Genomic DNA, 13,784 nt, shown 5'->3' on the forward strand with positions numbered 1-13,784 from the left:
TTCAGGTGGCTGCTGAAATCAATGTGCAGAGACTTCATCTGGAGCTGGATAACGCGGCTGTTGTTCGGGCTATTTCTAGCAGCGATAGGGACCTGTCTACGGTTGGGCCTGTTGTGCAGGAGATCAAGAATCTGCTCCAGGAGTTCACTGATGTGAAGGTGTCGTGGAGGAGCCGCGAAGCAAATCGTGCCGCCGACAAATTAGCTAAAGTAGGTTTAGATGATGATTTATGTAAGGTGTGGTTTTCTGTTCCCCCAGAGTACATTCTGGAGTTCTTGTGGGACGACATTCCTAGCTTCGTTTAATAAATGGCGGCGATGATGATCCTAAAAAAACACCTGTTGTGCTGCCATTTTTTTGCATGGTACGCACTGTACAACCGCTGCTTCACTTCACTAATAAGCTTGCACGTGTAACACACGTAATTTTAGGAATTTCATTAATGTTATGATTATACAACCTTGGACCTGTGCAAGAAAGGCGTACCAAATGTGCTCTTTTTGTCAACATTGTTTAGATGTTCAAAACATGATAAGCAACTTGGCAAATCATAGCAGAAAATAAAAACATACTCCCTTCGTAAAGAAATATAAGACCATTTAGATCACTATATTTCTTTACAGAGGGAGTACTATCTTAAACTAAAAAACTAGACGTGAGGTGATGCCCAGTTTCACCAGTTGGTATCTTATCATGTGTCTTGAAGATTGAAAACATCATTGTTCCAAAATATCCTTCACTATTTAACAAAATATTTAGGAAATCACAAGTACAATGACATGTGTAAAAAAGCATAGGGCACTACCACCCTTGACTCATACGTTTGCACAGCAACATGAAAAACCCGTAAAAGATCAAGAAGGCAGTAGTCCATCCCACCACATCATGTAGAATTGCTATTTTTCGATAGTATTTGATGATATCTAAGGGCATCTCGTCCAGATTCATCAATATTATCAACAACATAAGTGTGATAGGAGTGATATGATCCACACCAGCCTTGCTGCAAAAAAGAGGCAAGAGTTTTACTTTCCAAATACCAAGCCATCTACACAAAGTCAAACTAATAGACTAACAACAATATATTCGTACATTGCAATTCCCCTTGCTACTGTTGCTATCTCAATCAAAGAGTTTTTGCACATGATAGTAACCATGCTCCTTAGGTTTCTTCTATCCATGTAAACATTTGTCGCTCCTTGCTGCTCTAAATGCTGAAGCTAATCCCATACTCAGCTCTAATATGCTTTCTGCAAGCCCTATGAATCTGTATGTGTTGACATATACTACAAGCTAAAACGGTACTCAGTCAAGTCACATTAAGATGCAATTTATTCTGCAAGATTGTTTAGTGAACTACTCCTAGCAGTCTATTCTACATGCATTTACATGCAACCCTAAGGGATCAATAAGCCCACAACCTAAATATTGCATACACTACGAAGGTGGTTAACAAAATAAATAGATGCAGTTACTCACTCAATCTCAATAAAAATCTCCTCATGATTCTCGGTATGGAACACATCATATCAGTATCTTTACAATATTGGTAGTCAGTAGCAGCCTCTAATTCAACAATACTAGCCTGCAACTCAACAAGTGTTTACTCATGGCATCTATCTATTTGAAAAAATACAATGACGTCAGCACAAAAATGACTTCAAAATATGGATAATATTGCATTGCAAGAGGGCGTGACCTGATAGTGCCAACGAAAAAAAGAGGACGCAACCTGAAATCTTTCTGCACTTGAATATAAAGAAGGTTGAAGTGTCACCTGCAGAAATAGCAACATGTTGATTAGTAAAAATAACTTCAACATAAATCAAATGTGAGGAACTGAAAATGGCTAAAACAAAAATGAACAGTCCCAACATATATAACCAACAAAGAAAATGGCGGTGGAAAATCATAATAACAGGTAAGTCGTGCGTTAACACTGTAAAAAGAAATTTACAAGATAAAAGAAGAAGTATCAAAGGCTTCATCAGAATTTAAAGGTTGCACAATTTTGTTCTTGAAAGCACAAGAGAATTGCACGTTCTTCCACAAAGATAGAGAGAGACAATCCAGCATACATCGAGAATTACATGAGAACGCGTCGGTCTAGCCACGGAAAAATTAAATCCGTAAATGGGTTCCCTTTACTCCATGTTAGATCAGGGACCACTATGTCCGAGTCCAACATTCTTCCAAATGATGTTCATGACCAGTTTTCACTTTCTCCCATCCACTTCGAAAGAACCGATGAAGATATACTACAAGTTATCCATCATAGGTCATGATTAAAAACAACAGAATATATATATAAATGATAAAAAAGCATTCCTTATGCTATGGAAGTATGCACTGTAATGGAACAAGAACCATAATTATACACAAGTAATCATAAATAGAGAACTGATTTAGGATCGCAATTCAACATTTTCTTTTGATAAAATTATCATTGTAATCTGTTTCTGTTGGAATCCCAAGGCTTGAATTGCAGGAGAGTGAATTGTAGGCTTCTGGGCATCCCTTCCAGATGAACAAAAGTGGGTAAAAAATTCCGAATTCGGGTCCCATTGCACAATTAACTATGTACATAGGGCAACATGCTCGTGGGCTTCTGGGCATCCCTTCCTACCTCAATTATGACACCGGCCTGGAAGTATAGCTACCTTTTCTCACACTCGATCAACTTTACGCTGATTTCAACAATGATTTGATGGTGCTTGAACATTGTCCTATTTCCCATATTTGTTCTTTTCACAATTTTATATAAGAAAAGGTAGCATGTATTTGCTTCTGCAGTTAAGAATCTAAGAGAGAAATAGTATTTGCAAGACTATATCAACTACCTCAGTGCAAAAACGTAATGCAAAGTATTAAAAAGATCCTAAGATGAATGTAGTGTATCTTTTTCGGAAGTGCACATCGCAATGTTACAGAGTTCGGTAGAGGCTTCAAGCCTGTCAAGTCTAAATGGTAGAATAATTGTTTCTCAGAACTCAACAGGGGAAATGTCTTTGCTGGCAGTTTTTTGGTCAGGTTTCTAAATAAACATGTGAAATTTCTGTTTGGAAAGAGCGCGTTACCTCTTCAATGCTTGCATTCTTCAGCATCTGCAAGGTAAAGAATAAACATGTGAAATACAGCTAGCCTTTGTAATAAATTTTTATTAGCAGATCCAACATATGTTTCCTACGTAGATGATAGAGCTAGCCAATCTCACTGAGAGATCGTCGCCGCCCTGCTTGAAGCTCCTATTTGCTGAAGATGTGACACCAGAGTCGTCTGAGCTTCCACTTGGCAATGTGTAGACAAGCTTGAGCTTCATTTCCTCAATCACCTTATCAGTCTCCTTGTTGAACTGAGGAATACATATAAAGGTGGAATATAGTTGGTGGAATGCCAATCATTTTATCCAGATGACAATGCAAGACTAAATCATATCATAGAAACCAGTGATTATGAGTTTTATGCTCACAGTGTCAGGGGGGATTTCATCCATGTCGGTGCTGGCAGCCACCCTGGTGCATGACTGTGAATCAAGAATTTATCCTTTGATTGCATATATCTGGGGGGTACTCTTTCTGTGACTGTAGGGTAACTATAACCCAAAACAAGAAGCCAGATACGCGCACATCAGAACCAAATGAAGAATCCTGGAGTATGTATGCATGTATGCATGCTTACTTGTTATCGTGCAAGAATCCCATGGCTGGACGACGCACGCGTTCGGCCGGACAAAGTACTTCCTCGGAGACGTCATCTTGACCTGAAAAATAAAAAAAAAGAACAAATTCTGATCAAACCTGAACCTCGATCTTCTTCAAGAGCTTCACCGAAACGCACAGCGGAAAACCAGAGTCCATACCGCGTCATGGAATGGAAATGGCACGAACCTTGAAGGCAACATGGTGCTCGCTGTTGTTCACCACCTTGAGATTGCAGTAGCACGGCTTGTCCAGCTCGACTACGCACAAGAATTCAGTTCAATCAACAGAGAGAAAACCACGGAGGTTTCTTATTTTGCAGAATGCAGAGAAAATCTCAAGAACAACGTTGTCCGGGTAGACCGAGATCAGCGCTCCTCCCACCATTGCGACACGTGAACCTGACGCGAGAAACGGGGAAGAAACCACGACACTCGTGAATTGTTTGCATTTGAAGAGACATAGGAGGAGGTGGTTTCTGCTGGTTCAGAGGAGGATCGTCCCAACCTTTCTGTGGAGGAAGGCAAGAGCCGGGCCGAAGCAAAAATCAACGACGAGCAGCCTTTCTGATGGGAACTCCTGGTCGGCCGGCGTCGGAGGCGGAGGGGCAGAGCGGGGGCTGACCTTTTTGGGTGCTGTGCAGGCCGCCGGCAGGGCTGGGGTAGGGGCCTGCGGCGGAGGCGCAGGGGAAGAGCGGGGCTGGCCTTTTTTGGGTGAGCGCAGGCCGCCGACAGGGCTGGGGCAGGGGCCGGCGGCGGCAGCGCGGCTAGGGCAGCGTGCGGCGGCGGGAATCGGCGGGCAGCGGCGGGGCTGGGCGGCGTGGCGGCGCGGGAACAGCGGGGCTGGGCGGCACGGGAACGACGGGGCTGTGGGCGGCGATGCAGGATCGCGGGTGGGCTGGGCGGCGTCGTTGCGTCGGGAAAGGAGGAAAGTATCGTTTTCCTCCCGAAATCCTCTCTGATGGATCAATTTCCCCCTCAACTCTAATACCGGATCAATCAACCCCTCAAATCTCTAAAACCGGATCAATTCCCTCCTAAAGTGGTTTTGGACTTGATTTTGAGTGGTTTTGACCCAGATCGTGCACTTCTCTCGGTTATGGCCGTGCACTTCGCGTCTTCAGTGCGCCCAGCTCGCCTCCGTGGCCGGCATGCTCGCCGCTTGCCGTCTTCATGGTCTCGACCAGGCTGCCGCAGAAGTACTCCCACTCCATGCCTACACGGACGCCGATGCTTCCCGAGAAGCCATCTGATGCCATGCTCCTGCTCAAGTCCGACTGCCCAGTGCGGGAACCGCTCTGTGTGCCTCGCACCGCACTGACCGGCGTCCCGCTTGGCCAGCGCAGGAGACGAACTGCATCAGCACCGTCGACGCGCTCATCCGGCCGCCCGTGATCACGCTCTGCTGCACCAGGCCTGCATTCTCTTCCTCCCGGCGAGCGGCGACGGTGTTCGAGGCGGCAACCACGCAGGCGTCGTTCTCGATGAGCATCTCCAGCGTGTCGGGGCTGCTGGAGGATGGCGGCAACGTGATCTCGTCGTCTTCGAGCTCCGTCGTAGGCTCTTGTGGCGGAGACGGCTCTGGGCCCCGGTGCCGACGGCGTCTCTCGCCGGTCTGCGTGGCCGCGTTCGCCCCGGCACCACTGCGCGACGGCCACATGGTACTCGCCGATGTCGAAGGAGCTCCAGTTCATCCTCTTGTCATTCCCGGCCTAGCAGCTAGAGGTGGAGGAGGACAAGGATGAGTCAGTGGAGGCGTCGCGCGGGGAGGAGGCGGAGCCCTGGAGCGCGTACTCGACGATGCTGACTGGCACCACCTGAAGCGAGACGAAACAAAGGAGAGCAGAGCGGGTACGCGGTCTGGGTCAAAACCACTCAAAATCAAGTTCAAAACCACTTTAGGGGGGAATTGGTCCGGTTTTAGAGATTTGAGGGGCTGATTGATCCGGTATTAGAGTTGAGGGGGGAATTGATCCATCAGAGAGGATTTCAGGGGGAAAACGATACTTTCCTCTCGGGAAAGTGGGCGAGTCGGGTGGGTTGGTGTGGCGTCGCTGCATGGGGAACGTGAACGAGTCGGGTGGGTTGGTGTGGCATCGGGAACGTGGGCCGCGTGTGCGAGTCGGGAACGTGGGATTAGGGTTAACAAAATTTCGTTTACGACGTTTTTAGGCCCTTGATTGTATGATTAGACGCTCCAGATTTTAAGTTGGATCTGCCTTTTTTTATAGTGGTAGTATATAATGGCATGGTGGGTAATTAAAGCGTAAAATGCGTTTAGTATGCTGGAGGGATGTAGACCATCAGATTATAGGTTTCGATGGACAGGATGATCTGGTTCTCCGTCCTCTTTTTCTTTTATAGTGGTAGTAGATGCACGCATTGTGCTACCGCTTTTGTGTGTGCATGATACGCATTGTACTGTCGCTGCTTGACATGTATGCCTTGAAGAATCACATATGTGTATATACATACACGGGGTGATGCATGTCTCTCCTATGTGAATTGAAACTTATAAAAATGTCCATGAAACTTAAAAATATCCCATATAACTAAAACAACTTGTATGTTTATAAAACTTGAAAATGAGAATATCTATTAAAATTCTAAAAATTTGAAAACTTGAATATTTTATAAAATTCTAGATTTTTTTGAATTGGTGAATACAATTTTTGAAAAATGTGAACATTTTTTGAATTAGTGAACATAATTTTTGAAAATGCGATATTTTTTTAATTCTAAAACCATTTTTGAAAATGTGAACATTTTTTGCATTGGTGAATAAACTAGCCTTATCTACAAAAGGATATGCCTCAAAAAGGGTGTGTCTCATTTGTATACAACTATGAGATTTCAACGAAAGATGGGGAACTAACTCAATGTGCTAGAACTAAATATCATATAAATGGTGGCTTTTTCAGAAGAAAAAACACATGTCAAAGGTATCTCAATATACAACTATATTGAGACATTGTTGAGAAGCTAAATAAGGAAAAATTGAAGAAAAGAAATAAATATTAAATGTCACGGTTGGGGCTCACATTTTGCGTATTGAAGATGGAATTGTACCTCGGATAAAAATTGGTCGCTCACCCCAGTTGGAAGTTGATGTGAAATTTGTAACTGTTACAAAAAAACTTGGAGCCCAATTTCAAGTCAATGGTGGAGTTGCAATTGGGGCGAAGAATAATAAAGGGTCGGTGCTAGTTGTGGGTCGAGGATGGACTTGCAAACAAGGATGAAAACAAATTATGAGACAAGTTGCGGGTCAAGGATGGACTTGCAGCTGGGACAATTACACAAAACTACGAGAGTTGCGAGTTGATGATGGACTTGCAACTAAGACAACTACGAGCCCAGTTGCGAGTCGAGGGTGGACCTGCAACCGGGACACCAACGAAACTACGAGCCAACTTGCAGTCAAGGGTGGACTTGCAACTGGGATAACAACAAATTACAAGCCCAATTGCGAGTCGAGGGAGGACTTGCAGCTGGGACAACTACGAGCCCAGTTGTGGGTTGAGGGTGGGCTTGGAACTGGGACAACTACAAGCCCAGTCACGAGTCGAGGATAGTCTTGCAACTGTGACAACTATGAAACTACGAGCCAAGTTACGAGTCAAGGATGGACTTGCAACTAGGGCAATAACAAACTATGAACCCGGTTGTGAGTCGAGGGCGACTTGCAACTGGGTTGACAAAGAAAATGTATTCCGAGTTGCGAGTCAAGGGTGGACCTGCAACTAGGATAACAACAAACTGCAGGCCTAGTTGCAAGTCGAGGGTGGACTTGTAATTGGGATAAAAACAAACTATGAGCTCAGCTGCGAGTCGAGGGTGGACTTGTAACTGGGACAACTATGAGCCTAGTTGCGACTCGAGGGTGGACTTACAACTATGACAACTATGAAACTACAAGACAAGTTACGACTCAAGGGCGGACTTGCAATTGGGATGAAACAAACTATGAGGCTAGTTGTGAGTCAAGGGTGAAACTACAACTGATATGAAAAACAAACACAAACCCAGTTGCGAGTCGGTGGTGGGCTTGCAACTGGGACAACTACGAGCCGAGTTGCAAGTCGAGGGTGGGCTTGCAACTGGGAGAACTGCGAGCCGAGTTGCAAGTCCATGGTGGACTTGCAACTGGGACAATTACGAAAATACAAGCCTAGTTAAGAGTCAAATGTCGACTTGCCACTGGGATGTCAACTACCGACCTAGTTGCGAGTCAAGGACGGACCTGCAATTGAGAAAAAAAACAAAACACGGGCCCAGTTGCGAGTAAAAGATGGGCTTGCAACTGGGATGAAACAAACAACTTGCCTAGTTGCGAGTCGAGGGTGGACTTGCAACTGGGGCAACTACGTAAAACTATGATACGAGTTTTGAGTCAAGAGTGGACTTGTAACTTGGACAAGTACAAACTACGAGCCTAAAAATGAGTCGAGGGTGTACTTGCAACTGGGACAAAAAAAGATCAATACCTAATTGCATTTCATTGATGGACTTGCAACTGGGGTGAAAAAGGGTGGGCCTAGTTGCGACTCATTGGTTGACATGCAATTGCAGCAAAAAAAAACCCCGACCAAGAGCCTAGTTATGAGTTGATGGTTGTCTTGCAACCAGGATAAAAGAAGGGGTGGGCCTAGTTGTGATTCGATGGTTGACTTGCAAATTGGTACAAAAAAGTTAGCCCCTTGTTGCGAGTTGATGGTGGACTTGTAGCTGGGGCAAAAAGAAAGTTAGGCTTAGTTGCAAGTTGAGGAGGGACATGCAACTAATGAAAACAAAGTTGTCCCAGTTATAATATAAATGAAATATGGAGCCTAGTTATGAGTTGAGGGTTGACCTGCAATAGGGTCAAAAAAATGCCAAACCTAGTTGCAACTCAAGGCTAGACTTGCAACTGGAACAAAAAGAGATCAAGGGCCAAGTGCATGTCAATTCTGGACGTGCAACTGGAACAAAAAAAATTGGACATGTCGACTATAATGGAAAAAACGGGAAATAGAGAAAGGAGGAATGAGGGGAGGAAAAGCAGCCGTAAAATGGAAGTGGTCAAAGTGGCAATGAATATAGAACCATGTCTCTTCCGCTTCTACGAAGTAGGCCAATAACAAACCACCGAAACCTAACAAAAAACGGGCCAACAAGTGGACATCGGGATTAGAAAGATTAGAAAAAATTAGAAAAAATTAAGTTAGACAGACCACAATTTAGATAACACATTGTTAAAAATCTTCATGGGATTTAGCAAATTCGATTTGAAAAACTGTTCAAATATTTTTAGAATGTTCATGAATCTAAAACAAAGATAAAATTTAAAAGATGTTCACAAAAATAAAAATTCATCAATTTTAGTAAGTGTGCGCACATTTCAAAACGTGTTTCACAAACGAAAGAAATTGTGAATTGGAAAATAAAAATAAGAAATATGAAAAAGAAAGAAGATAAAAACGGGACAACAAAAGTTGATATGTGGAATGTATGAGAACAGTGTTAGCCCCCCCTCGCGTCGCCCCTCTCGGGCGACTCGAGGGCGACAACCCTAGCCCCCACCGCCTCCCCCCTTCCTCCCCTCCCTCCTCGCCGCCGCCAGAGGCATCCGCCGGGCAAGCCCGGGGCGTGGCCAAGGAAGGTGGCGGCGGGGCCTCTGCTGCTCCGTTTCTCCAGCGGGGGCGTCAGAATCCGGGGCGGCGGCCTCGTTCGGTGAGGCTCCACCGTCCCCTCGGCTGGTGGTGGCGCAGGTGTGGTCCGGTGGGCTTGGCTGCGCGGGCAGCAAGCTCTCTGGCGGACGAGATCTGCAGCACCGGCGGTGGGGCTTCTGGCCTCTTGCGGCTGCAGATCTGGCCGCCCCTTTCCCCTTCTGCTGCCATGCATGCTCCACCACGTCAGATCTGGACCGGGTCGACGTTCTCCGGTGCCTGGAGCTGGCTGCGGTGTTGGTGGTGTGGAGCCTTGACCGGGAGAAATCCATGGCGGCGACGTCCATGGACGCTGTTCCCCTTCTTGAAGGCGCCATTCAGGTCTTTTGCTCCACCCTCCCCTTCCCCTAGCATCCCGGGTGAAAACCCGAACTTTGTTGGGCGGCGACGGGGCTCTTGGCGCCGTTTGCTTCGTGAAGTCGTCGCCTTGGATGCTTTTTGGACTGTGGGCACTGCGGCGTGATGGTTGTTGGGCGGCGGCGACAGCGTGGCCCCAGTGGCGGCGGCGGCAGCATTGTTGCTACTTCCTCCCTGGACACCTTGTTGTTGTCTGACCGGCATCTTTCTCCTTTCCAGAGGTCATCAGTGGGCAGCGGTGATGCGGTGCCTCTGGTGAAGTTTCTTAGTCAAGTAGGGTGTGCTCTGTTCCTACTCCTTCTGGTTGCATCCTTCTGTCCATGTTCTAGGGTGAGCAACCCATATGTCGACGGTACGACGCCTTTCGAGCCAGGCGAGGAGGCAGGGGCCTCTTTCGACAGTGGGAATGGATGAAGATGTTGTTCCAGGGCCTGGTTGTTTGATGCCGACATAGCCAATCCTCGACAGCGGGCGCTTCCCGGAGCCCCATTTCTTTTTTCCTGGTGATGCTTGTGTGGACGAGGGCCTGTGCGCGCTTCAGCTTGTGCTTATCTTGTGCTATCTTACTAGCTGCAGTGAGTGAGGTTTTGAGAGCTGCCTAACAGCACCCTTGTACCTTGCCGTGTTTTTGTTTTTTGTTTGTTCAACTTTGTAATGCAATGATTGTAATCCTGGCCGGTTGATGGCTTTGTTAATTCAAAGCCGGGCTCCCCTTGAGCCTTCGTTTAAAAAAAAAAAAGAACAGTGTTAAAAAAACGAAAAACTGGCCAGCCCTTAGACATAAGAAGGATGTAACGATCGGCACAGTTCCGGTGGAGCTCACTTCGATTCTCAAACAATGATTGTAATTAGCTCCTGGAGTGTTTCTACTCTGTATTCTTAAAGAAAAAACAGGCCAGCCCGTGCAACGAGCGGCCGGACAAACAAGAAAAAAATCCAACTGTCTAGCGACAGCGACAGCGACGTACGCGAGCCACAGGGGAAGCGCGGGCGGGACGCAAATCAAAATTGCACCAAAATTACAGCGGAATAGATCCGACGGTTAATAATTTGGAATAAGTATATTTTTCGTTCTTCAACTCTTTCAAGAGTTTAGAAATCGTCCCTCAACACTAGACCGGAGAGTTTTCGTTGCTCAACTATTGAAACCAGATAGTTTTCGTCCCTCGTGCTGATTCGGGCCGTTTTAGTCCGGATGGACAGTAAACTGGTGAACAGTAAAATCGAAAAAAAGCAAAAAAAAAATAAAAAAAACTGAAATCTTATAGCATAGATACTTTCGTGTGCAAGACACATGCAAAATTTTGTGGTGTTTCAATATTTGAGCAGCTCGTGGCAAACAAAAAACTATAAATATGTACGTCGGTAAACAGTAAATTCGAAAAAAATAGCAAAAAAGTTCAAAACAGTATGATTTTTTTTGGCATCAAAGAGGCTTGGGTGCGCGACGTGCATGCGAATTTTTCGTGGGGTTTGGGCACTCTACGAACTCATGAAAAAGAAACAAAATTTGGCTCAGATTTATTTTTTTGAAAAAATGCGCTATTTTTTTTTTTGGCTAGAGCTCCTCGTATGCCATTTAATCACGAATTTTTGCACACATCTTGCGTACCTGAGCATCTTTGATGCCAAAAAGTTTCATATTTTTTTGTTTTTTGCTATTTTTTTGAATTTACTGTTCTGCGATGTACATATTACAATTTTTTGTTGGCCACGAGCTGCTCGAATGTTGAAACACCACGAAATTTTGCACGGGCCTTGCGCATCAGAGTATCTTAGATGCTGTAAAATTTCAGTTTGTTTTGCTATTTTATTGTTCACCGATTTACTATTCATCCCAGACTAAAACCGTCCGAAGCGGCACGAGGGACGGAAACTATCCGGTTTTGATAGTTGAGGGACAAAAACTCTCCGGTTTAAAGTTGAGGGACGATTTCTAAACTCTCGTAAGAGTTCGAGGACGAAAAATATACTTATTCTTAATAATTTAGATTTGATATCCTTAAGAAACATCTAGATGTGATTTAGTCATTCTGATTAGAATACACCCATCCAAGCGCGGCTTAAGGAATTTGCTAGAGATGCCCTAAGGCACCAGACAGACGATGGGAATACCAATTCACGATTCCGACCCCGAAGACCCCGACTAGTGACATCCAAGCGCAACCTTAACATTATCATCTATACATGTCTGTCATCGTCAGACTTGACTGCCTCTCGCGGCGTCATTCAGTCTTTATCGTTGTTTTGCTGTTTCGTTTTGTCGTGGCTAGTCAGTAACCTGCTGGTGACGGCAAGTGATATTTTTCATTATAATCCTGGGCCTGGCATCTACGACCTTGGTCCACGAACGTAGCTTTCAGAATTCAGATCCATGATGACTCATCTGGTCATCGCTTAGTTCAGATCCATCAGGACTCTGAACAAGCGGCATGCAGTGTAAAGCTCGAACAAGTGGCATGTGCATTCATCAGCTTAAAATCTTACAAGCTCGAAGCTAGCATCCTGAACTCATAATTCGTTGCCTATAAACAGTCCTGCGGAGACTTAGAGATAGCGCGAGTTGTCCAAGAAATCGGCGTCGGCCAGCTGGAGCATGAAGTCCATGTCCCCCATCGGGGATTCCGTCGTGGAGGCCTTGCACTCTGACGTCGCCGGCGACATGAAGGGGGATGCAGTGGTGGCACAGCCTGCCTGGAAGTCGCTGACCGTGTCGGCGCCTGCTTGTTTGGAGGGGAACGAGAACGGAGCCGCCACGCCCGGCGCGCCGCCCTGGGTCTTCAGTCCCACGGAGATCCGCTCCTGTCCGCCTGCCGGCTGCGGCTGCCGGTGCTCTCCGCTTGCTACGGGCTGCGGCCTCTGGCTGTTGTAGTGCTTGCCCTGCGCGCACGTGTGGTTCCCGTGGTACACGACGTCGAAGAGCAGCGGGTCGCCGTGAGCACGTTGCACCTGCTTGCTGGCGTAGCAGCCCTGCGTGTGCCGGTGGGTGCACCGGAAGTAGGCCCTGCGACAAGTTCAATTTAGTTCCTATTCAAATGATAGCTTGCTCGCTTGCTTTGAGGTGGTTGAGTAGCGCTCGAGCGTCAATCGTCGCTGACCTTGGGTACTTGGCTCCGAGGATGTCCTTCTGACCGTACTTCCTCCAGCTGAAGCCGTCGTCGAGGGGGCCGACGTCCTCCACGGAGTTCACCCTCACCTGCGTGCTCCACTTGGGCTGTGTTTTCCTGCACTCCTAGCAACCATCTTAATACCAAGAAACGGGATAATCAACAAGCTTGTATTTAGGCTTTTGATTGCTCTTAATTACCTCTTCTTGGACTGCCCAGCTGCATGAGCGCCGCGGCAAGGGGAGTCGGCAGCCTGGTCAGAGCCGCCGCTGCGGGGGCTCCCGCCGGCAGACGGCGGCGACTCCGGCGCTCCGAGGACCACGCAGCACGACGACATGGCGATGTGGATGGACCTGTCGACGGAGGAGCGCATGCTCGACACTAGCGTCCGGCACGTCTCCCCTCCGTCAGCGCCGCCCTTCACGCCCATGTGCGCCTCCAGCTGCCTCACCGTGTCGAGCACCTGCGCCAGCTCCGTGGCCAGGGCGCACCTCTCCTCCATCTCCTCCCGCTCGCTCAGCCGACAGCGGTCAGCGTGCCGGCGTTCATACGACACAGCAGGCGTCTATGGGCGGTCGTGATGGTTGGGTGTGTGCCAGTGCGGGCGAATGGGAAACCCATTTATAGAGCTGGTGGTGGCCGGCCGGGGAGGCAAAGATCGCACTGCAGCGTCACTAGATCGCGCTCGTTGTCCCGGTTGGAAGAGTAAGAAGTTTGACTGGACTAACAGATTCTCCTGCGGAAGGAAAGGACTTGTGCGTGTAATGTTCAAATGCTTAGACCGGTCTTTGGTCATGGGGTTGGGCACTAGCGATGCTGAGTGCTGCTTACTTGTTTCATCTAGAACATCCTTTGACCGCTTCTTTGATCGATCATCTGCAGATCGGCTGGAAATATTTCTCTTTTGGTGTTAGT

The 13,784-nt window shown here is 47.0% G+C and overlaps 1 protein-coding gene and 1 pseudogene across 1 annotated transcript; both read right to left on the reverse strand.

Annotated features, from left to right (window-relative positions):
- Positions 1-661: 661 nt before the first annotated feature.
- Positions 662-4,487, reverse strand: LOC119276434 (annotated as a pseudogene).
- Positions 4,488-12,185: 7,698 nt separating this feature from the next.
- On the reverse strand, positions 12,186-13,454 carry LOC119281370 (probable WRKY transcription factor 53). The gene is made up of 3 exons (XM_037561891.1): positions 13,070-13,454; positions 12,861-12,986; positions 12,186-12,766 (listed from the first exon to the last, which is right to left on the reverse strand). Exons 1-3 carry the CDS (start codon positions 13,369-13,371, stop codon positions 12,310-12,312), a joined length of 885 nt encoding a protein of 294 aa, XP_037417788.1. The 5' UTR covers positions 13,372-13,454; the 3' UTR covers positions 12,186-12,309.
- Positions 13,455-13,784: the final 330 nt, after the last annotated feature.

The sequence above is a fragment of the Triticum dicoccoides genome, chromosome 3B, assembly GCF_002162155.2.
Source record: "Triticum dicoccoides isolate Atlit2015 ecotype Zavitan chromosome 3B, WEW_v2.0, whole genome shotgun sequence".
Taxonomy (NCBI): Eukaryota; Viridiplantae; Streptophyta; class Magnoliopsida; order Poales; family Poaceae; genus Triticum; species Triticum dicoccoides.